The following is a 25,353-nucleotide window of genomic DNA, read 5'->3' on the forward strand; positions in this document are numbered from 1 at the left end:
GCTCTCGGCCCCTTTATTACAATGTTAGCAGTGGTGGTGATGGCGATTATTGTGATAGAACTTGTAGGAGAGTTAACTGCTTTCTCTGTGCTGTAAGCATGTCACACTTTTAGCCGTATAGTCTCATTTAATCCTGCCTCAGGGCCTTTATTTTTGATGGTCCCTCTGCCAGTAATTGTTTTCTCTAGTTCACCTGACTGACTGCCTCCCTTTCTACAGATTGCCCCTTAAACATTACCTCCTCACGAGGTCCTCACGGACCACAGCAAATAAACCAACACTTTTGGCGCCTCTTTCTCCATTCTTTCTGTTTCCATTCATGAACACTAATCTACCTCAAATTTACATAGATAGGTGGATATAGGTTGTGTATAAAAATATATAAGTATAATTCACACACACACATATACAGTTTTTTGCTTATACAAAAGTTTTTTGTATAAAAAAGCAAAAATGTTTGCCTGACTCCTCCAGAATTATTTCCTTGTACACAGAAGTATTTCTCTCTTCACCGCCTTAATCTATCACCTAATAAATGATGCCTGACATGTATTGGGCAATTAATAGATATTGGTTGGATGATGAAAAAAATCCTCTTAATCCAGTGAAATGGAGACTACTGTTTAATTTTCAGATGAGAAAATTAGGGCTTGGAAAGGCAAAATTATGTACTCAGTCTCAAAGATGGTAGGTATCTGAATCAGGATTCAAACCTGAGACCAGCTCCCTTAACCAGCATGCATACTCATTGGCAATGGTGTGAACAGAAAACCTGTGGGCATGGAGGCAGCCTGATGAGTGCAGTGGTTTAATGAACTGGGGAAGCTACAAAGGGAGCCAGGAATGTGTGGACAGTGAACATTTGACCAGTAGAGGCTGGGTTCCAAGTGATTAGAACCCGAGAAGGGGAGAGGGCATGACCTTAATAATGGGGTAGGGGGTTAAGAGTCAACCATCTTAGAGGCTATTACTGAGAAGATTAGAGACTCTTACTATGGGATGTAGTGTAAAAATTAAGGCCAACTTCTGACCCAGGCAGACAGGGTTTCCATGCCTTTTCCTTTTTCCCTGCAGAATAATAAATATCAAGATTCATCAGAGACAGACAAGCTAAATACTCATAATGCTAAGAATGCCAGCACGACACAGGGAAAATGATTAAATGATTTGCTGCTGGTTTCATGGAATATCCTTTCTAGATTTTGAACGCAGCCTGTCCCCCACACCTCTGGGGCACTTCATTAGGTGAAGCCGTGGGTCAACTGTGTCTCTGATCCCTGATCCCACATTTATTTTAGGATTAAAGAATGGGGGAAGTAGGAAATAAGGGATGCTCAAAACATTTCCCAGATCTTTGGCCCCGGGTAGCATTGAAAGCAACCACATGCTGTACTGTCCATGGGGCCTATGTCTGTGAGCTTTCAACCATCAGCCTGCTCAGAGCACTGAGGAGCAGATAAAATTGCCAACGATTAGAACTCAGAGAACGCCCTTATATTATTTCAACTGTACTAGAAGATAGAAAAAGCTTTTATATTGCTCAGCTTATTTTATGAAACAAATACAGTTTTAATAGAATTTAATAAAATAAACACATATATATATTTGTTAATGTATCATCAAATGGTAGAATTCAAGGACAATGTATTAAACAGAAACTAACCACTAACATTCACTCGAAAAATGATTAAATAATTATTTCAAAAGAAGGTTATCAGTAAAATTTAACGTTTATTCCCGATTAAGATGTTCGAAGAAAAAGCACTAAGGAAAATATAATTATGTTCAGAGAAGCAGGGAAGGATGTTTGAGTCTAGAAAACTATAATAATAACAACTATAACAAAAGCAACAGCAGCAACATTTGAAATCTTGGATAAGAAGTTTATATTTATATGGTCTAAATAAAGGGACAAACTGGAAGACATACAAACATATTTTTTGGTAACGAATATGGTTAAATACCTAAAATATCCAAGGAAGTCAACCAAAAGAAAGCTACAGCAACAACAACAAAAAAGTCCTATAAGCAATGATTTCAAAATTATAGGTACAAGACATCGGTTTTTTAAAAATCAAATTTATCTCTAAGTATTAGAAAATACAGTAAAAGAGCTTCTATTTACAACAGAACCAAAACAAATTACACTCAAGATTTAGCATTTGTAACATAAGGTGCTTATTAAAGAAAACTTAAAAACACAATGAGAATAATAATTAAAAAAAAACATAAATGCACAGAAGGCTAAACTTGACTGCTGTATGGGAAGACAGAATATAGTAAAGATAAAAATAAGTTGTTATAAAGAGCCAATATAATACCAATTAAAAGCCTCACTGTATTTTTACAAAGCATGACACGTTGGTTGTGACATTCAGCTGCAAGAGTGATCAGGTAAGAATACCAGAGGGTTTTTAATAAGTAATTATGAAGCAAAGGAGTAGATAACCATAATGCTAGCATGTCAGCCTTAACAGGCTTTAAAACACAACAGACCAAAATGACGGGTGTCGAGCCTTACAATATTAAGGTAAAACCTGAAAGTTCATTGTCATCAACTTATTGTTAGGAACTGTCTGGGAATGAACCACTCTGTGCTAGTCTAGGGGCTGGGTATAGAGCCCAAATAAGCCCAGAAAGGTCCCCACTGTCATGGAGAAACAGAAAACCTAACAAGTCAATGGATAAGTAGCAGGATAATTTCAGAGGTTAAGAAGTGCAGTGAAGCCCACAAGTGATGGATTGAGGACTGCTTGTGAGAGCTGCTATTTTGGATTTGGCAATTAGAAAAGGCCTCTCAGAGGAGGTAGACTTTTGAGCTAAGATCTGTGGGATAGAATGGGGTTTTCAAAAATAAATTCACTTGATTTTATTGTCAGTAAAGTTGCCTTGAGGGCCCTCCTATGTGCCAAGCTGGGCTAAGTGCTGTTGTCCCATGGATGGTGCATAGATTAACTTAACAGTTTTAATTCTAACTTTGCTCTTTGGGGTTTTATGATCTACATTTAACACAGAGACTGGGAGGAAATATTTGTAATGTATATAATAAGAGGTTGGAACCCTTGGAACACATCAATAGGGAAAAGAGCAATGGAAAACTGGGCAAATAATGACAATTCAGAAAAAGGAAAATGAAGTCCAGAACGCCAATAAATATAAGAAAAAGCACTACCTAGAAAGTCAGTTCAGTTCAGTTCAGTCGCTCAGTCATGTCCGACTCTCCGCGACCCCATGAATCACAGCATGCCAGACCTCCCTGTCCATCACCAACTCCCGGAGTACACTCAAACTCATGTCCACAGAGTCGGTGATGCCATCCAGCTATCTCATTCTCGGTCGTCCCCTCCTCCTCCCGCCCCCAACCTTTCCCAGCATCAGAGTCTTTTCCAGTGAGTCAACTCGTCGCATGAGGTGGCCAAAGTATTGCAGTTTCAGCTTTAGCATCAGTCCTTCCAATGAACACCCAGGATTGATCTCCTTTAGAATGGACTGGTTGGATCTCCTTGCAGTATAAGGGACTCTCAAGAGTCTTCTCCAACACCACAGTTCAAAAGCATCGATTCTTCGGCGATCAGCTTTCTTCACAGTCCAACTCTCACATCCATACATGACCACGGGAAAAACCATTGCCTTGACTAGACGGACCTTGGTTGGCAAAGTAATGTCTCTGCTTTTTAATATTCTATCAAGGTTGGTCATAACTTTCCTTCCAAGGAGCAAGCGTCTTTTAATTTCATGGCTGCAATCAGCATCCGCAGTGATTTTGGAGCCCAAAAATATAAAGTCTGACACTGTTTCCACCTAGAAAATAAAGAAATGGAAACTAAAGCTGTAAGATATCAAAGTTTGCCAGTTATGATAGAAAACATGAAAATGATCAAGGTTATCCAGTGGAATCAAAGGCGTGGGCAGTGGACATTTCTGTATCTTGTTGGCAGAACATGGGTGAGACAAGCCCTTTTGAAGAGCAATCTGGTAGAAATTTTTTCAGATTTTAAACAAGAGTATCTTATGATTCAGAACAGGAATCAGTTCTACGTAAACTGAAGCTCAAAGGCCTAAAAGTACTACTTATAAGGATGCTGCTGCAGCAATGTTTTTAATAGTTAAAAAATTAAAAGGGAAATAACCTATAAATCAGTTAGTCATGGGAATGAGTGAATAGACCACCATCAATACAGAATATGGTATGCCTTGTGTCCATTAAATAAAATCTTTACATAAATGAAAGGGGAGTTGAATGAGTCTGGAAAAAGTGAGAATCCACCTCCTTACAGATACTATTAGTGTAAATGCAGAAAAAAGGTTGGAAGGGCGCACAGCACACTGCCAACAGCAGTAACACCAGCGGTGGGAAAGCTAAGGTTAAGGAGGGGGAAAGGGAACTTTCAGTTTTTATTTTGTACTCTTTTAGAAGAGAAGGAAAATTTCAACCAATCTATTAAAGAAACAAACTATTATTTGTCCCAGCTGCGAAGGGAAATTTTCTATTTCTGAATACTAAAGGAATGCTACATCAGCTCCTAGGTGGATGTTTTCTGATCCAGTAATATTTTTGAAAAGCGTGCCAAACCAAAATGCAACTAAATAAATATCCCACCTTAGAAAGGAAAAATGTTTGTGACATGCATAGCTGAAAAACATATAAATGATAAAAACATATAACCACTTCAGATAGTTTTTTGGAAGGAGGCCCAACATAATTTTCCATGTAAAATATATATAAAGTTAATACACACAAACAGCATACTGAGATGTCAATGAAGGTGAATAAGAGATAAATATGTAATGAGGAAATACAGGGTGTTCAAAGAAAGCGTATTTTCAGTCTCACTGAGAAGAGCTGTACATTAAGCAACAGATAAGACTCATAACATTTAATTCAATCTATATGTTGAGCACAGGGCTTTGCTGGTGGCTCAGCGGGTAAAGAATTTGCCTGCAATGCAGAAGACAGGGCTTTGATCCCTGGATTGGGAAGATCTCCTGGAGAAGGAAATGGCAGCCCACTCCAGTATTCTTGCCTGGAGAATCTTTTGGACAGAGGAGCCTGGCGGGCTACAGTCCATGGGGTCGCAAAGAGTCAGACATGAGTAGGTGACTTTCACTTCATCTCTATGTTGAGCACACTGTGTATATCAGACATGCTTTACATGAAGCACCCCACTTTAATCCTTACTCTCACCAGCTTACAATGTAGATGGTATCCCCCTCTAGTGATGAGGAAAGAGAGGCAAAAAGAGGTTAGGTAACTTCACCAAAGCCACACTCCTCTGGTAAGCAGGGCAGACAGGATTCAAAGCCAGGACGACTCAAAAGTCCAAAGTCTGACCTAACCTGCTATCTGATCTCCTATAACCAAAAGCTCAAAGTCAAGGTCAGTGGGAAGTGCGCTTCTGCAAAAGCACACTCACGTACAGACTGTCCACTTTATTTTTTGAGTCAGCTATCTGGGGTACCTCTGGGTCCCGGAAGCTGGCAGGACCAGGCTGGGACTTTGCTCTAGTCTTGCCTTCAGACTACAGTTGTCTCTGTGGCAGAACCTGCTCCAATCGTTGCCAAACCCAGAGACAGACTTGTGTGTTCTGGGTTAGAACCTTGCAGAGGCCTTTGTGACCACAGGCCTGGGCGTTGCCCTGGAGCCACGGGGGCTGGGGCTGGGGGGCTTCCAGCATACCCTGAAGCCCACTGCACTTCCTACCTGCTCAGGGTCCTGTAGCATCTTCAGCACTGAGGCACAGAATACCCTCCACGCCTCATTTCCTCGGGCCCCTCGCCTTCCCCCTCCTCCTTCCTGTAACTGAGGCCACAGGCCCCTCTCACCCCCCCCCACGCCTCTCCCCCACCCCCAGCCAGCCTCCCCCACTGCTGCCCTCCCTGTCCGCCTCAGTCAGGCCCCCTCCGTGAGCCATTCTTCCTCTTTCCCCAGGCTCCTCCCTCCCCTGTGCCCCCACACTCCTCACTCTCTTTGTTTTCTTCCCACCAGCTGATCTGGGGCAGACATATCCAGGGAAAACCATGGGGCTTGGAGGGAAAAAAGGGACCGTGACACCTCATGAACAGAATCCAAACCCAGGACCTACAAACAGTCCTAAGATGAGTAAAAAAAAAATGAAGAGGAAAAAAAAGAAGAAAGACATGGAGGAGCTGAAGAAGGAAGTAGTCATGGTGAGAACACCTGAAGAGGGTGCTGACAAACTGCCCTTCAAAAATCTCTCTCAACCCTCAGCCTTCTAACATCTCACCCTGAGAATTCATCACACAGGCCAGAGCCTCCCCTCTTCCCCATTAATGGGTCCCCTGGAAATGATGTGTCACCACCTGTCCCTCAGTGGCTCCACTGTCTCCTCAGGATGATCACAAATTAACCCTGGACGAGCTGAGCGCCAAGTATTCTGTGGACCTGACCAAGGTGAGTGCAGGAGTTTCCTGAGGGAGGCAAAGGCTCTCCATCCCCGGCCTTAAGGCTCCCAGGACAAAGGCAGAGCTAGAAATCTAGCCCCTAACTTGAAGCCAATGTTTTTACCCTGCACCTAGCCAAGCACACACATTCCAAAAGATGATAATGGTAACTACTCCAACGAGAGCTTGGGATTAGAGCAAAGCATGAGGATGGACTTGGGAAGCATGCCTCCAACCTTTGTCCTGGGGATCGGTTCACACTCTTACAGATTATCAAGGACTCCAAGGAGCTTTTGCTTATGTGGGTTACATCTACCAGGCTTCCCCGGTGGCTCACCATAAAGAATACCCTGCAGTGCAGGTATTGCAGGAGACATGGGTTGGATCCCTGCGTCAAGAAGATCCCCTGAAAGAGGGCATAGCAACCCAGTATTCTTTCCAGGAGAATCCCATGAACAGAGGAGCCTGGTAGGCTGCGGTCCATGGGGTCGCAAAGAGTTCGACGTGACTGAGCAACTCAGCACAGCACATATCTATCATCTATATTTATCATATTAGAAATTAAAATTAAGAAAATTAAAAAGAATTTCCTAATTTATTTGCAAACAAGAGTAAAGCTATTATCTATTAGTACAAACATTTTTATGTCAACTGCTTTTCAAAGCAAAAAATTAGTGGTATTTTGCATTTTTGCAAATCTAGTATCTAGCTTTTTGGTAGAAGACTGCAGGATTCTCACATAGTTTCGGCATTAACTCTGTTGTGCTATCGTGTGCCCTGTAGCCTTGGGAAAATTCTACTATATACTCAAGAGAATGAGAGTGAAAAGACAAACAACAATTTAGTGTTATTATGAAAATTGTTTGAGAATTCCTTCATGGTCCAGTGGTTAGGACTCTACTTGTGGCCAAAAGAAAAAAAAAAAAAAGTTTGGCTTTATGGATCCCCTCTGCCCAGAAAGCTTCTCAGGACCCTGTAGGTCCCCAGGCCACACTTTGAGAACTGCTGGTTTAACAGCAAAAGCACATATTACCGCTGCTGTCACTTTACTGCTGCTTCTACTCTAACCACTAATACAATGATCACAGATAAACAAAAGCCCTGGAAATGTAAGTTCCTCTGAGCTCTAGAATCTCTTCATTGGAGGGTCTTAGGATGACCATTTGGTAACCAGAGATGAGCATAGGAGACGGGTCGTGTTTTTATTTAAATTGTATTTTTCCAGGGGAGGTTGGGGAGTGGCTGATGGATATTTAAGAGAGCTACTTTCTTTTTCTTCTTTTTTTTTTTTTATTACAATCCTCTAGCAGGTTTTACTCTTACTGTCACTCAGAGGAAAAAGCACACAGATTATGCACCAGGCTAGAGTGAGGATCTCCACTTTCATGTATCTAGCTGCTTGTTTGTTTTTTTCTATTTCCAAGTTAAAGAATCAAAGTGTGCTGTTTGTATGTTATAAGCATATGCTTTGTATCTCATCATTCCATTAGCCTGGCGCACTGCATTATAAATTGTTAAATGCATCTCCTCACTGGAGGTGGAGTTCCATTAGGCCCGGCATCAGTGTTATTCACTTTAGTACTCTACCACTGGACTCATCCCAAGACAGGTGTTCAAAAGATTCGTGAATCAACCCGTAAACTAAAAACCCTTCCTATGTAAGGAGGCTAAATAATATCCTGTAATGCAAGTTTTAGAATCCCACTTATGTAGGAAGAACTTCCAGGCTGCCCTTTGGAGAACTTCACTCGTCTCTAGACTTATCCTGGGGCTATTAATGGCAGATCTGAGTTCTGAAGCCAGGTTCTACTTTGTGACAGCTGCTTTCTTCTCATGGTTCTCCCTTCCTCCCTATTTCTTCTCCACACAGGGCCATAGCCCTGAAAAGGCGCAGGAAATCCTGACTCGAGATGGACCCAATGCACTTACCCCTCCCACCACCACTCCAGAATGGGTCAAATTCTGCAAGCAGCTGTTTGGTGGCTTCTCCCTCCTGCTGTGGACTGGTGCCATTCTTTGCTTCACGGCCTTCGGCATCCAGTTGCATTTCAATGAGGACGCCACCAGAGACAACGTGAGTCTGTTCAGCTACTGCTACCTAGTCTCTGCTCAGCCCCTGCCACTCTGCTACTCTGCGCCTAGCACTCCTGAAGTCCTCAGGTCCAAATCAATATACTCCCAGGGGTTGCTAAGAGAGCTTTGGTCCCTCCTGGTTCCCCTTTTATCTAGAAAGCCTGTTTAAAAAAAAAAACATCTTGGAAATGTCCTGGCAGTCCAGTGGTTAAGACTCCACTGCACTGCAGTGCTTCCACTGCAGGGGGCACGGGTTTGATCCCTGGTCAAGAAACTAAGATCCTGCCAGCCATGTGGTGTGGCCAAAGAAAGAAAAAGAAATCTTCTGATTCAGCTCCGTGAGACATATTCTCTCCAGAAACTTGTTCTCCTTTGATTATCCTCCCGACTGATCATCAAAGCACTTTGCTGTCCATTCTCTTTCGCAGAATTTTAATCTCTCTCCTTCCTGTCCATCTCCCTCACTAGCCCCCTCCCGCTGTGCGTTGCCTTTCTGGAGAGGAAAAGATGGCACTTCTTGGATCTGGGAGTTTTGCTGGCTCCAAACTGTAGCTCAAGGTTCCTTCAGCAGGAAGCTGAAAGAGCCAGGCTGTCTCAGATTCTGCTCAACCCCTGTGCTCTCCCGCCAAGTCCCATGGTTTCCTCCAGCTAGAGAAATGGCTATTACCTTTGCAAACTGACTTTCTGAGGATGAAGAGGGAGGAATGAACCTATTGATGAGCTCTTGGTTTCCCTACCTGCAGCTGTACCTGGGGATTGCACTAACTGTGGTGGTCATCATCACTGGCTGCTTCTCCTATTATCAGGAGGCCAAGAGCTCCAAGATCATGGAATCTTTTAAAAACATGGTACCTCAGGTAAGATTCGTATGGAAGGATCTAGTGAGAGAATGTGTTAGAATGTAGCCAAATATATGACTTTTACGTCCCTTGAAGAACTGGACCCTACCATGAGTGAACTGTGTGAAGCTGATAATGAGGGTGAATTCATTTAAGTTTTGTCCTGTCTGGCCGCCTTAAAAGTACCCTGAGAAAAACACATCACCTTTGAAGTTGTCTGGGCTGAAATGCATAATCTGAATCTAATGAGCATAATGTGAGTGTTACTCACTCAGCGGTCTCTCTTTGCGAACCCATGGGCTGCAGCCTGCCTGCTCCTCAGTCCATGCAATTCTCCAGGCCAGAATACTGGAGTGGGTTGCCATTCCCTTCTCCAGGAAATCTTCCCCACCCAGGGATCCAACCCAGGTCTCCCGCATTGCAGGCGGATTCTTTACTGTCTGAGCCACCAGGGAAGTCCAATGAGCATAATATGAAACCTCAAATCTATTGTGTTCTATCCCCCCAAAAGTAAGGCGGAGGTACAGGGGGTTGGGGAAGGCAGATTCTTCAAATATCGATGGTCTTAAAGACAAAGAACAGCTATGGAAGTGACGCAGATTCAGTTCAGTTCAGTTCAGTTCAGTCGCTCAGTCGTGTCCGACTCTCCGCGACCCCATGAATCACAGCACGCCAGGCCTCCCTGTCCATCACCAACTCCCGGAGTTCACTCAAACGCATGTCCACAGAGTCGGTGATGCCATCCAGCCATCTCATTCTCTGTCGCCCCCTTCTCCTCTCGCCACCAACCTTTCCTAGCATCAGAGTCTTTTCCAGTGAGTCAACTCGTCGCATGAGGTGGCCAAAGTATTGCAGTTAAGGAGGCTAAATGGACATGACAGCTAAGTGCAGTATCTGACCTTAGACCAAATCCTATGCTGGAGCAGAAAATAATGCTGTAAAGGATATGTTGGGTCAATTGATAAAGCTAGAATGCAGACAGCAGATGAAAGGATTGTGTCCATGTGAAATTTACTGAGTTTGATAACCATTTTATGGTTATTTAATACTCTAATTCTTATGCTTGCATGCTTAGTCACTAAGTCACGTCTGACTCTTTGCAACCCCATGGACTACTGTAGCCCACCAGGCTTCTCTGTCCATGGAATTTTACAGGCAAGAATACTGGAGTGGGTTTCCATTTCCTTCGCCTAATTCCTGGGAAATGCACATTGAAGTATGCATGATGAAAGATCATGACTTATGTGGGGACGTTCCTGGAAGTCAGTGGTTAAGACTTCATCTTCCAGTGTAGGGGGTGTGGTTCGATCCCTGGTCAGTGAACTAAGATCCACATGCATTACAGTCAAAAAAACAAAATGTAAAATGGAAGCAATATTGTAACAAATTCAATAAAGACTTTAAAAATGGTCCACATCAAAAAAAGATAATATTTTTTTAAAAAGATCAGTGATGTATGTAACTTGCCCTCAAATAGTTTGGGGGAAAAAAGAATTCACATACACACATGTAGAGACAGAGAACAAATGACAATGCAAATGGGGTAAAATGTTAACAGATGAATCTGGGTAAAGGTTATATAGGTGTTCTTGGTACAATTTTTATTCTTGCAACTCTTCTGAAAGTTTAGATTATTTTCAAATAAAACCTTTCTAAAGAATCTGGAAAACATGATGGCAGAAGGATGTTCCTAGGCACAGGGCTGGAAACTTGAAGAGGCACAGGCTCCAGATTTTCCCAATGACATGGTCATATTCTAGCCTTTTAGCCCAGGATCTTCTCCCTTTGATGTCAACAGAACTTAATCCCTTCCTTGGGTAAGAGTTCAGGGGAAAATGTTTTGGTAGAATGAAGTAGGAGTTTGCAGACTATCATGTCTGCTGCCTAGCAAGCCACCCTAAAAACACAGTGGCTCAAAGCGACAAACATGGTGCTTCTCACGGTGGCTAGGCTGTTCTTCTGATCTGAACTGAGCTTAGCTGGTGCTGGATGGTCTTAGATGACCTCATTCACATGTCTGGGGCCTCAGATAAGATGTCATGAACATCTGGGCCTTTCTCCTTATAATCTGTCTTCCTCCAGGAGGTTAGCTTGAGCCTGTTCAATATGGTGACAGAGGGCAAGTCCCAGTGTGCAAGCATTTTTTAAGCATCTGCTTGCATTACATTTGCTAATGTCCTATGGGCCAAAGCAAGCCATACAGTCGAACCTAAGTGTAGAAACAAAGAGATAAACCCCACTCCTACGTGGGGTGTGAATGAGAGGAGCATCAAAGGCCCTGCAGACAGTGATGGTAAGAATCTGCAAGCTACCAAAGTGATCTGCACAGACGACGTGGTGAGTAACAGGGGGATCAGGACAGGAGACCAGGAACTGGATGGGAACAGGAAAAGAGCCTTGGAGATGACCCGACGCTCTCTTCCCGCAGCAAGCTCTGGTCATTCGAGGTGGAGAGAAGTTTCAGATCCCTGTACACGAAGTGGTGGTAGGAGACCTGGTAGAAGTGAAGGGTGGGGACCGAATCCCCGCTGACATCCGGCTCATCTCTTCACGAGGATGTAAGGTGAGAGCATGTGAAACGCTGTGGAAGGAGGCCAAGTGTGGTCTTCGAGCACCGCGGTGACCTGGGCTCAGTTAACGAAATTACCATCTTACTCGGAACCGTGAGAAGTCACAGGAGCACAGTTGACGTTACAGTGGTGTGCAGGTTTGTGTTTCTGTCTGCATGTCGATAATGCTGACGCTGGTGGCAGAAAAAGATGTGTCATCTGTGTAGATCTTTCTTTCCATTCTCGCTTTATGACCCTCCTGTCTCCCATCCCAGGTAGACAACTCATCCTTGACAGGAGAGTCAGAGCCCCAGTCCCGCTCCCCTGACTTCACCAACGAGAACCCTCTGGAGACCCAAAATATCTGCTTCTTCTCCACCAACTGTGTGGAAGGTGAATGTCGAATCATAAGTCGCCTAGATTCAAAAGTAAAGACTGATGGTGGTCACCTAAGATGCTCCTGTGGTTAGGACTCCCGACAGTCCGCTGCAGGGGGCACAAGTTCGATCTTTAGTAGGGGAGTTAAGATCCCGCGTGCCAAAAAAAAAGAAGCAAAGGTTGAAACAAAGATTTCTAGAGCTTTATCATCTAAAAGTAGTAGGGAATATAATAATAGCCAGTAAATAGTCTACATTCTTTGTCACTCGTGAGTTGTAACATCTTAAATCAAAGGTCAAAGCCATCATTTCCACATTTGAACAATGATGATACTGAAAGTCACTGTTGCATAAATTTTTATGTGGGTTAAAGAAGATAATACATATAAAATGCCTAGCACAGGGCCTAACACATTTTAAGTGCCCTGTAATTGTAGCTATTTTTATTCTATGTAGTGAATGGACTGTGCTCTATGAGCTGAAAATAGCGTAGAAGGGAAGAAAATTATTCAGCCCTGCTAATTCATTCTTCTCCTGAAGTAAGCCCTAACTTCTCCTCACTATCCCAAGAGAGGGTACTGACTTTAGAAATTTGAACTTGCCCCAGTGCAAACAGCCAGTACGTTGAAAAGTTGAACTTTCAGGCATGAGTCTTTCTGATTAAAAAGTAAGAGCTATCTCTATAACATGTTGCTTTTCTGGGTGATTCTGACTGTAACTTTAATGGTGAGAATTTTAGTCATTATGGTAAGGCAGGAAGAACTATTGTAAGCAAAGGACTTTGTGGGGCCCTTCATTTCAAGCCGCGTACCTGAGTGTTCTACATCTGGTGTGTGAGGTTCGCCTCCGGACTTAGGGCCCAGAAGCCCCACTGTTATGGCCTGTGCCAGCCAGCAGGGGTCAGACTGGCTCCAGCCAGCAAAGCAGGGAGGGGGCTCCAGCCAGAGCGCTACTGACGATTGGGCAGCACTCTTGTTGGCTGGGGGAAAGGAGGGCTGTCCTCTGAGTGCCAGGTTGTCTGGCACCCCCCCTGCTCTCTGCCCACTAGGTGCCAGGAGCAACCCCTCCCCTCGGTCTCAACTCCAGATGCTGCCAGATGAGTCCTGGGGGGGGGGCAAACTGAGAAGCCCTGGGTTAGAGGATTGGGGATTTCGAACGTAGGATGCCAGCAGAAGGGTAACCACTATTCCTGGGGCTCAAGAAACTCTTCAGCTGCCGAGGGCAAAATGAGAAACATGCAGGCAATAGGCAATATTTAGATTAAGTGCAACAAAGATGAAGACCTTGACAGTGAAGGCAATCAGGCAATAAAATTGGCTATCTCTTGTGGAATCTGAGATTTTTCGGACTAGGAGACCCTCACTTGTGCAAACGAAATGTAAAGAGAGCAGAACATAATAACCTCTCAGAGACCCTTGAGCTTCCACCTTGTTTCTCCCATTGACAGTTTTCTCTATGTAGGAACCAAATCCAATAGCTTTCCTGATTCAGACGTCCCCCTGCATCCACAGGGACAGCCCAAGGTATTGTGATCGCCACCGGAGATGCCACCGTGATGGGCCGCATCGCCTCGCTGACCTCCGGCCTGGCGGTGGGCAAGACCCCCATTGCTATCGAGCTTGAACACTTCATCCATCTGATCACAGTGCTGGCCGTGTTCCTGGGTGTCACTTTCTTTGGGCTCTCGCTTATCTTGGGCTACACCTGGCTGGAGGCTGTCATTTTTCTGATCGGCATCATTGTAGCCAACGTTCCTGAGGGGCTACTGGCCACTGTCACAGTGCGTAACCAGGGTGGAGGGTGGCTCCAAGGGAGACTAACTGCCCCCAAGGACATGAACTCACTCATATTGTCTTTCGTGGCTGAACCTCTCAAGTACAGAGTACTCCAATGCATACACAGATGTCAAATCAGTTAGTTCCCAAATTACGCTGACTTCCTCCACCTGTATTTTCTGGTGCCTTCTTTCTCTAATGAGAAAAGAAGTGAGTTATGATGCAGAAAGCATTAGATTATAAATCACCCAGAGTGAGTTCCAGTCCTGGGTGTACTGGCTGGTGAACCTGGCCAACTCGCTGCACTCCAGGGCCTCAATTTATTAGGATTATAGAATCAATTCAACCTTTCAACCAATGCCGAATATCCTGTGTAAAATCTGTAGGAGATGATGATGATTTCTAGTAATGGGAAGCCCACCCGCCTTTTATCTAACTTCGTTTCGTTGCTGGATTGCTCTAGTTAGATTTCATTAAGTTGAATGGACATATGATTCTCCATTTGTTTCTAGTTTTCTCATCGGAAGGAACACAAAATAAGTCAATTCTCTCTCTTCTACAAACCTACACTTTAAATTTTTTTGCAGCAGCCATTATGTCCCCTCAAACTCTCCAGGTGGGGAGGTCAAAGAATCCCTTTTCCCTTAGCCCTTCTTTCTGTGACATGATCTTCAGACACCTGTTTGGGGCATGCGCTCCTTTATCAATATCCTTCTTGAAATGGAATTGAGAACAGTATCCAGGGTGTGGCTGGACTAGCGCAGAAACATCAGGGCTCGTGATGTTATGTAAATAAAAATTCCACAGTTCAAATTCTGTACATGACCACAGCCTAAGAATTTATTCGCTTCTGAAATACCCTTGCCACATGCCTGGTTTTCACTTGAATGATGGTTAACAAAAACCCTCTGGTTGAAGTGATTTCTCAAGGCCTCGCAGTGCTGCAACAGTTCCCCTCAGTTTCATCACTCTCTCCTCTTCATTCTTTCTTTGAACTGTTGGTGCCACCCTCCTCCACACACAGCGTCTTATACCACAGTCAGAGGTTAGCCCTCAACGTGGTCCTTGGAAAGACTGGGCTTGAGAAAGAGGTGTGGCCTGAACTTGAATGGAGACGAGGCTGTGGAAGGGAAAAGATGAAAGGATCAAGGGGGAGAGGAATATTCCAGAAGGAATAGGAGATCATTCTCTACAATACCCTGGTAAAGGAATGCACTCTTTTTTTGAAACTCTGCCATAAAGTTCAAACCAAAATCACTTTCCTAATTTCCTTTACTGTGGCCACAGATGGGATTTCTAAAGACTAGGTGACAACAAAAGGGAAATAAGTACCAAAAATTAAAAGAGCAATAAAAATGATCCCGTTACCAAAACCCCAGAGTGCTGTGAGTAGCAGAGCCCTCCTCTGCATTTAAACCTCTCGCCCCTCCTCCTGGCCTTAGGTATGCCTGACCCTGACAGCCAAGCGCATGGCTCGGAAGAACTGCCTAGTGAAGAACCTGGAGGCGGTGGAGACTCTGGGCTCCACCTCCACCATCTGCTCTGACAAGACGGGCACCCTCACCCAGAACCGCATGACCGTCGCCCACCTGTGGTTCGACAGGACCATCTATGAGGCCGACACCACGGAAGATCAGACTGGTGACTGGTGGCACTGGTGGTCAGAGAGTGGAAGGGTGTGGGAGCTGTGATGGGCAGCTGAGAGGGTGTGCTAAGTCCAGCGAGCAGAGAGCCGGAAAATGAGAGGAGAGCCAGGAGGCCTGGAGGAAAGGCAGCGGCTCTGAGGAGTGTCTGGATGCTGAACGCGATGTGAACAAGCCCCTGCTTTAAACTCTCCTGTTCCCCGCCCTGCTCACAGTTCTGTTCTCTCCACAGGGAATCCATTTGCCAAGGGCTCTTACACCTGGTTTATCCTGGCCCGGATCGCTGGCCTCTGCAACCGGGCTGATTTTAAGGCGAATGAGGAAAACCTTCCCATAGCTAAGGTGTCAGGCACGAGTGGGCAGAGGGGATTTCAGTGTCGAGCATATACGCCTAAATCTCTTTCCTGGCCCTGGGTGATGCCCCCCAGCAGCCCTCCCCATTCTGCCCCCTCCTTGTTACCACGGCAAGCTGGGGGCCATGCCTCCCAGGCTTATTATACCAACCCCATCCCGGCAGCGGACGACAACAGGAGATGCCTCTGAGTCAGCGCTCCTCAAGTTCATCGAGCAGTCCTATAGTTCTGTGAAGGAGATGAGAGAGAAAAGCCCTAAGGTGGCAGAGATTCCCTTCAATTCTACCAACAAGTACCAGGTACAGAACCGACAAAGTTAGGAGACAGCAGTGGGGGAAGGGCTTGTCATCTGGAGGAAGGGGGAGCTTTACCTTTGCCTTGATGTCTGAGCTGCAGAACAAGATACAGTGTGTAACCGGCACCCCAGTTAGGAGGAAGGCTCACCTTAAGGGAAAGAGCATGCGTGTTAGCATGCTAAGCTGCTTCAGTCGTGTCCGACTCTTTGCGCCCCTGTGGACTGTAGCCCACCAGGCTCCTCTGTGCATGGGATTCTCCAGGCAGGAATACTGGAGTGGGTTGCCATGCCCTCCTCCAAGAGATTTTCTCAACCCTGGGATTGAACCCCAGTCTCCTGCGGCTCCTGCATTGCAGATAGATTCTTTACCACTGAGCCACCAGGGAAGCCCAGGGGAAAGTGGCAAACAGAAAAAGGCAGACATATATGATAAAGGAAGAGGCATTCACCCCTAAGCAGTCTTGAGGCTACATCACTGTGCAGAGAGCTAGTCATGAAGTCCTCTCTGAAATGTCCACAGGCAGCAAGGGCCGACTGGGTGTCTCTGTGGCAACTGTGAGACTTGCTGCTGCCGAATATGTTAGATTTGTCGGTCACTTCCTTGAGTCCCTTATCTCACAAGTCATCAAATATTTCTTTTCATTCCGTGCCTGCAGTTCTAGCAGCTGCCATCAGGTAGGCGGTCAGGGCTCTCCTGACTGTGAAGCTGCTTTTCCAGGGTCATTTTGTCCATGATCCAGGGAGGTGTCCTCGGGGAGGGACAGTGTGGCCCTCACAGTAAAATTCGAGAGGGACAGGAAACCTGGTACTTCCCTCCTATGTGGGAACACTGGCACACTTTCAGGTGGGAGCTCTAGCAGCTAAGGTTTGATTTGCTTAGAATAGTGAAATTCTCTAAATTCATGCAATAACATAAAGGTCATTCAGGTGTGGATAACAGAAAAGAAAAATGAGACTCTCAAAAGTCAGTTTGGATTTTGAGTCTTAAAAACACATAACAGGGCTCACTTCGCAACGCATGTACTAAAACTAGAATAATACAGAGATCAGTATGGCCCCCAGATGACAGGCAAATTCCTGAAGTGGTCCATACTTTTATACTTGAAAGTTGCTTAAAAGAATAGATCTTAAAAGTATTCATCACAAGAAAAACATTTTTGTAACTAAAAATAACAACATAATAAAAGCTATATAGATCTTTTTTAAAACAAATTACCTAAACTTTCACATTGAATGCTCAACAAGTAAAAGTTTAACACAGACCTGTAGGTTTTTTGTCTCAACTGGATTTTCGTTAGTGAAATAAGATAGGTCCCCTAGGCCCAAACTGCAAACTTATTTCCATTTTTTCCTGATGTTTAGTGGCCTCACTAACCAGACAGGAATTTTGTGCTTGGCAAGGCCCAATTAAAGCCTTCAACTGGAAAGAATTAGGTACCTCTCCTTCCACAAGATTCAAAATAAAAGGAAAATATAGTTATGACATTTGTTGGGATATCCAACAAAATAGCAATCTTTCCCCTGGATGACTGTTAGAGGCCTTTTCTGAGCTATTGAATATCAAGTTCAAACAGCAAAATCCTCCTTTGCACGAAGTGTGCTCGGCCAGTCTACAAGCTGCCGACTCTGGTGGGGCTTGCCTGGGGCCCCAAGAAAACCCCTCTGACTCCTTTCTCTCCCTACCCATAAACAAGCTGCTTGCTCTCTGCTCTCGGGGCAGTCAAAGGCCCTGATATGCAAAGGACATCTTAGCCTGTTGGTCATTTGCAAGGCCTGGTCTCTCTCCCTCTCTGAGACTGAAACGAAAGGAAGAAGCGTCTCAGTTCTGACATTTCCAGTTTCTCCCATCTTTATCATCTGTAATTTTCTATCAAGGTGTGATTTGTATGTGTGACTTAAGCAGGCCTTGCTGTCATCTCCGATAATCTCCTATTGGAGATAGTCAATGAAGGGGGTTTTTTAAGTGCTCAGAAAATCAAGTTTTTAAATTGTTTTTTTATAGCTTTCTGCTTACGTGAGTTAAGGTTTTCCCTTTCAACTGCTTAAGCATATTTTGAATAAAATAGTTTTTGGAGAGTTTCCCGAGGAGCCGTTGTAACCACATTTTACACCCAGGTTTCCCAGTGGGCTTCTGCCTGGGCCAGTGCACTGTGGCTCCCTAGGCACCGCAGGCTCAGTTCCTCCCAATGTGCTGATTTTGTTACCCGACAGGTTACGTAGCAGGAATTTCCTGTCGATCATTAGAGGAACATCAGAAATAGTTCCTTTGCTCAGATCAGATCACAGGAAAATGAAAACTGAAACTGATCTTATATGTCCTTCAAGTTCCCTTCATGACTATGCCCTCTGCTCCCCGACTGAGTCACAGGGACCCCCAATCCCCTCTCAGGGGATTCGTCATGTTTCCAGGAGACAGTGGCCAGGGGGCTAGAATGGCTAACCATTGTACTTCATAGTTTTCAATATATTCTTTTTTTTTTTGGTTTAGAGATGTGTTCTGTTTATTGGTTAAAAAAAAAAAATCATGAACACAAAATAATAGTACATTCAACATATAAATAAAATTACCAAAGATGAAATTATACAAATTTTACTGGCAACATGTGGAAAATAATTTATTTATCATTTCCAAAAATGAACATAAAAATATTCGAAGCCACTACACCTCACTAGATCTGACTCAGATTCATTCCTTCTTATGGCTGAGTAATAGTCCATTGTATACAACTTCTTTATCCATTCATCTGTCGATGGACATCTAGGTTGCTTCCACGTCCTGACTGCTGTAAATAGTGCTTCAGTGAACATTATGGAACATGTGTCTTTTAGAATGGTTTTCTCAGGATACATGCCCAGCAGTGAGGTTGTTGTGTCACATGGTAGTTTTATTCCTAGTTTTTAAAGAAATCTCCATATTGTTTTGGAGAAGGCAATGGCAACCCACTTCAGTACTCTTGCCTGGAAAATCCCATGGACGGAGGAGCCTGGGAGGCTACAGTCCATGGGGTTGCAAAGAGTTGGACACGACTGAGAGACTTCACTTTCACTTTTCACTTTCATGCATTGGAGAAGGAAATGGCAACCCACTCCAGTGTTCTTCTCTGGAGAATCCCAGGGATGGCGGAGCCTGGTGGGCTGCCATCTCTGGGGTTGCACAGGGTCGGACAAGACTGAAATGACTTTAGCAGCAAACAAATTGGAATGCTTGAAGAGTTTGGTAACTCAAAGTGAATAGATACCCTTATTCTTTTAGGAAAAAAATTAAAGACAGTATTAATAAAAATGAAGCAACAATCATAAATATTAAATAGACTATCACCAAATATGTGATGACAGAGTTAACAAAGAATTTAGAACATAGACTGGTTAGGAGAGCACGTTCTAAAGTCAGTCTGCTTGGATTCTTCCCTTGATTGCTTCTACCTTCTAGCTGTGTGATTCTGGACACAATTTAAGCTTAGTTTTGTCATCTATAAAATAAAGAAATTTGTAGTACTGCCTCACAGGGGTGTAGCTGGGAGGGTTAAGATGACAATTCACGTAAAGCACTTGGAACAATGCCTGGCACACAGTAAGTACTCAATAAATGTTACTGTTATTACTCATCCTAATCCCATCCTTCAGGGTCAACCAATCATGGTAAAGAACGGTCACTGTTTTTCAATATTTTCTTCATTAATACTCTCTCTCTTTTATAAAAGCCAAATGAGTGGGCATCGCAGATCTTTTACATTTTCTCAAAGGAGCTAAGGTTTGCAGAGGTTAAATGGACAGACCTGAGGTCATAAAGCTAAGAAAGCCTTCCTGTTGGTCCTAGAACACCGGTGTTCGACTCTAAGTTTTCTTTCCTGTTCACTCTGCTGTCTCTGCTCTCTAGTCACTCAGGCAGAGAGGAAGCCAGGGGGACAGAGTGCCTGGGTTGCCCTTAGCTCCAAGTATGGCTAAGAAGATAACAGAGATTTGTTATTTGCAAATAATACCAGGGGGAAGGCAATGGCAAGCCACTCCAGTACTCTTGCCTAGAAAATCCCATGGATGGATGAGCCTGGTAGGCTGCAGTCCGTGGGGTCGCTAAGGGTCGGACACGACTGAGCGACTTCACTTTCACTTTTCACTTTCACTTTTCACACATTGGAGAAGGAAATGGCAACCCACTCCAGTGTTCTTGCCTGGAGAATCCCAGGGAAGGGGGAGCCTGGTGGGCTTCCGTCTTTGGGGTCACACAGAGTCAGACATGACTGAAGTGACTTAGCAGCAGACTTAGCAGCAGTGGGGTCCTATAAAGCAGGAAAGGGCTCAACCAAAGAGCAGATATGACTGCAGGGAGGAGGGCTGTGTTGGGTCAGGGGACAAAGGAAATGGAGGTATGACACAGCTTAACTTTGCTTCTCTGACCCAACCCTGGCTTTCTCCTCCTCCCACTGAAGCTTCGTCTCCTCTCCCTAGGTGTCCATCCACCTTCGGGAAGACAGCTCCCAGGCCCACGTCCTGATGATGAAGGGGGCACCCGAGAGGATCTTAGAGTTTTGCTCTACTTACCTTCTGAAAGGGCAGGAGTACCCAATAGACGATGAAATGAAGGATGCCTTCCAAAACGCCTACTTGGATCTGGGAGGTCTTGGGGAACGTGTGCTAGGTGAGGCGGCTGTGGGAGAAGCCTTTGCATAGTGACCTCAAAACTGTCGTTATTTGTGGGGTGAAGAATCTAGGAGGTTGGTGCAAGCGGGTAGAGACACAGGGAATGACTACTGGTCCCATCTTCTGTCCCTCTCCAGGGTTCTGCTTCTTGAATCTGCCTAACACTTATTCCAAGGGATTCAAGTTTAACACCAATGAAATCAACTTTCCCATAAATAACCTTTGCTTCGTGGGGCTCATCTCCATGATTGACCCTCCCCGAGCTGCTGTGCCTGATGCTGTGGGCAAGTGCCGGAGTGCTGGGATTAAGGTAAGTGCCGGAGCAATCCAGACACCCCTCACCTATCCTAACCTGGATCAACAGTAGGAAACCTTGGACAGAGTAGGTTCTTCATTTAATTGAGCTGATTTCTGCTTTCTTGAGCTTAGAAGTTTTAGTCTTAAGAGAGAACTTTATAGTGTGCCCTCAGTAGTTAGAATCCTGTCTTGAATCAGAATCACCAGGGGATGAACACAACATTGTAAATCAACTATACTTCAATAAAATTAAAAAATAAAATAAAACGGGATCCCCAAGGGAGCTTTAAAACTCTGATGCCTTGGCCACACTCCAGACCCCTTCAAGTTTCTAACTGGGAGCCAGGTATCTGTATTTTCCAAAAGTCTCCTAGAGATTCCAGTGTGCAGACAGGTTTGAGAACCTAAGCCCTAGGAGAGTGTTTCTGAAACTGATGTGCATTGAGTAGCCGGGGGCTTTTACTGGAAGGCAAATCCGTTTCCAGTCGGTCCAGAGGACCCCAAGATTCTGTATTTCTGACAAGCTCCCAGGTGATGCCATTGCTGCTGGTCTGGACGCCACACTGGAAATGGCGAAGTGCTAGAAGATGTCATAAAAATGTCCTGCTGAGTGGGCTGTCAAAAGGGTGACGCCAAGTGGGCTGGGGTCCTGGGGCAGACACCTGTGAGAATGAGAGACAGAGCTGGCGCCCACGACGGGTCTGACTCAGGGCGAGCAGCTGCCATAACAGGTGTGTCCAGGAGCAAAAGCTCGAAGCTTAAAATGAAGTAGCCCGAGAGCAAATCCAGCTGACAGCAAACCCAGAGATGGGAACTTCCCTTCAGTCAGAGGAGGACTTTGGACTTCATGGAAGAGCAGCAGTAAAATTCCTCTAATTCTGAGATGTTCTGTATTCCACTTTCCCAGGTCAAATTCTACCACTTGTTGTTGCTGCTTGTCTGTTTTTGTATTTTGGGTGGCATGCAGGATGGTTCCCCAACCAGGGATTGAACCCAGAGCTCTGCAGTGAAAGTTCCAAATCCTAACCACTTGGCCACCAGGGAACTCCCTCCAAGGTCAAATTCTAAGACTCCTACACATCTTCATAGATTAGCTATTGTCACCTCTCTGCTCACACTTGATATTCTGGAATATTTAGGAGAGCAGGTTGGAGTTGGGGTGGGGCTGGAAGTATTTAAGGAGAACTGGATGGCCTGTGTCAGAGTTGACTTCATCTTGGCCGTTAACCATTGGCAGTTTGTCTCTGAGCAGTCTGGGTCACGCTGAGTACAATGACTGGTCACCATAGTGCGAACCGAGGAATGGACAGAGGAAACTCCTCTGAGTGAATTCCCCGACTACTACAGGATGCTTTGGGGTGGAACGGATGTTCATTATAACACATCTGCACAGCGTAACCGTACATCTTGATAGTCCTCCGCAGATCTACAGCATCATACTATGGTAGCTAAACGGAGGAGGGTTCATTTGCATTTTCTCAGCTTCCAGGTGGGCTGCTGGGATGAGGAGTATAGCTATTATGGAGGTGGTGGAAAGTTTACTTCATCGGGGAGTTTATGGATCTCTTTAGGAAGGAGAGCTATGATTGTGTCCACAGGTGGGGAGGCCCACCCAGGAGACAAAGAAGTGACCTGAGTCAGGGTGCCTGCAGCACAGGACACGCTCATGGCCTGAGAGGCAGAGCGTGCTGTGATAGGTAACAGTCCGAAGGGGATTTGGGCAGGTCTGGAGTTGGCGCCTGAAGCACAAGGCTGGTGCTTCCTGGGCCCATTCTTGTTCTGGGCACAGGTTTACATTTTAATTTCTTACCTCTGCTGGACCTGAGGCTGACAGAAACTTGGCTGGCTTGCTGAGGGATTTGGCATCACTCCCTTTTTTCCCTATAGGGGAGTGTAAGATGCACACAGGAGGCCATCCTTCAAGGAGGATGAGGTGTAGTGGCTAACCAGGGGGTTGGGTTTCCCAGGTGACTCAGTGGTGAAGGACCTGACCGCCAGTGCAGGAGACACAGGAGACTCAGGTTTGACCCCTGGGTTGAGAAGATCCTCTAGAGAAGGAAAGTGCAACCCAATCCAGTATTCTTGCCTGGAAAATCCCATGGAGAGAGGAGCCTGACGGGCTACAGCCCATGGGGTCACAGGGGGTGGGACGTGACTGAGCACACACATGCAAAGTGTTGTCCCAGTGAGAAACTTCCAAGGTTAACTCTAAAGTGGTGTTGATGCAGAGCTGGCAGATGTGATGAAGCTGTTGCAAGAGGCTGGATAACAGCTGTGTGGCAGCAAATTTTTTTTTACAATTGACGGTGGGACTGGTGTTTCTCAGATAGTCATGTGTTCAAGTCCTAGGAATGAATGATTTTAAAAAACTAAAATAAGGGACTTCCTTGCTCGTCCAGCAGTTAAGACTCCACACTTCCAATGCAGGGGGTGTGGGCTCGATTCCTTGGGGAACTAAGATCCCACATGCTGTGTGTGGCATGGCCAAGAAAAAGAAAACTGAAATAAAATTATCCCACTATGGAAGGGGCCAAAGTATTGGAGTTTCAGCTTTAGCATCAGTCCTTCCAATGAACACCCAGGATTGATCTCCTTTAGAATGGACTGGTTGGATCTCCTTGTAGTCCAAGGGACTCTCAACAGTCTTCTCCAGCACCACAGTTCAAAAGCATCAATTCTTCGGCGATCAGCTTTCTTCACAGTCCAACTCTCACATCCATACATGACCACGGGAAAAACCATAGCCTTGACTAGACGGACCTTGGTTGGCAAAGTAATGTCTCTGCTTTTTAATATACTATCTAGGTTGGTCATAACTTTCCTTCCAAGGAGTAACTGTCTTTTAATTTCATGGCTGCAATCGGCATCCGCAGTGATTTTGGAGCCCCAAAAAAATAAAATCTGACCCTATTTCCACTGTTACCCCATCTATTTCCCATGAAGTGATGGGACCAGATGCCATGATCTTTGTTTTCTGAATGTTGAGCTTCAAGCCAACCTTTTCTCTCTCCTCTTTCACTTTCATCAAGAGGCTTTTTCGTTCCTCTTCACTTTCTGCCATAAGGGTGGTGTCATCTGCATATCTGAGGTTATTGATATTTCTCCCAGCAATCTTGATTCCAGCTTGTGCTTCTTCCAGCCAAGCATTCCTCATGATGTACTCCTCATAGAAGTTAAATAAGCAGGGTGACAATATACAACCTTGACGCACTCCTTTTCCTATTTGGAACCAGTCTGTTTTTCCTTGTACAGTTCTGACTGGGGGCGGGAGGAGAAGGGGACGACAGAGAATGAGATGGCTGGATGGCATCACCAACTTGATGGACATGAGTTTGAGTGTACTCCGGGAATTGGTGATGGACAGGGAGGCCTGGCGTGCTGTGATTCATGGGGTCGCAAAGAGTCGGACACGACCGAGCAACTGAACTGAACTGAACTGATGGAAGGGGAGTGGGTGGGGAATGGATACATGTATATATACGGCTGAGTCTCTTTGCTGTCCACCTGAAACTGTCAAATAGTCACTCAGTCCTGTCCGACTCTTTTGCAAGCCCATGGCCTGTGGCCTGCCAGGCTCCTTTGTCCATGGGATTCTCCAGGAAAGAATACTGGAGTGGGTTACCATGCCCTTCTCCAGGAGATTTTCCTGACACAGATATCAAACCCACGTCTTTTATGTCTCCCGCATTGGCAGGCAGGTTCTTTACCACTGAGCAACCTGGGAAGCCAGTTGGCTCTACTCCAATATAAAATGAAAAGTTTTTTTTTTTTTTAAATAAAGAATACCAAATCATTAAAAATAAAATTATCCCATTGTATTTGCCACTGCCTGAGGCCCTTAGCAGTATGAGGCTACTGGGCCCTGGCTATGAATTCAGCCTCGTCTAGGAACTGCAGCTGAGCAGCAAGCACCTCAAGTTAAGGTCGCCAGCACTGGAAGCTCTCTCTCAATAGGTCTGACCTGGGGGAAGAGGGCCCAAGGGAACAAGGAAGGCAGCTTGCAAGAGTATGTGGGAACACCAGAGGTACAGTCAGCATCAAGAAGTGAGACATGAAATTCCTTTAGTACTTGACGAATTCCAGAAACTACTAGATGCCTTTTAAAGGAAGCC

The 25,353-nt window shown here is 45.0% G+C and overlaps 1 protein-coding gene and 1 pseudogene across 1 annotated transcript in view; both read left to right on the forward strand.

Moving 5' to 3' along the window:
* The first annotated feature begins 6,138 nt into the window (after positions 1 to 6,138).
* Positions 6,139 to 25,353, forward strand: part of LOC129540448 (sodium/potassium-transporting ATPase subunit alpha-4) — a 33,711-nt gene continuing 14,496 nt past the window's right edge. The window contains exons 1-12 of the mRNA XM_055401453.1: positions 6,139 to 6,168; positions 6,353 to 6,412; positions 8,273 to 8,476; positions 9,219 to 9,332; positions 11,743 to 11,877; positions 12,139 to 12,256; positions 13,752 to 14,020; positions 15,458 to 15,656; positions 15,891 to 16,000; positions 16,176 to 16,310; positions 20,753 to 20,942; positions 21,082 to 21,254. Coding sequence (XP_055257428.1) covers positions 6,139 to 6,168; positions 6,353 to 6,412; positions 8,273 to 8,476; positions 9,219 to 9,332; positions 11,743 to 11,877; positions 12,139 to 12,256; positions 13,752 to 14,020; positions 15,458 to 15,656; positions 15,891 to 16,000; positions 16,176 to 16,310; positions 20,753 to 20,942; positions 21,082 to 21,254 — 1,737 coding nt within the window. The remainder of the gene's footprint in view (positions 6,169 to 6,352; positions 6,413 to 8,272; positions 8,477 to 9,218; positions 9,333 to 11,742; positions 11,878 to 12,138; positions 12,257 to 13,751; positions 14,021 to 15,457; positions 15,657 to 15,890; positions 16,001 to 16,175; positions 16,311 to 20,752; positions 20,943 to 21,081; positions 21,255 to 25,353) is intronic.
* On the forward strand, positions 17,307 to 17,403 carry LOC148778230 (U6 spliceosomal RNA; annotated as a pseudogene).

This window comes from Moschus berezovskii, chromosome 4 (genome assembly GCF_049115385.1).
Source record: "Moschus berezovskii isolate FMDL1 chromosome 4, NW_MosBer_1.0, whole genome shotgun sequence".
Taxonomy (NCBI): Eukaryota; Metazoa; Chordata; class Mammalia; order Artiodactyla; family Moschidae; genus Moschus; species Moschus berezovskii.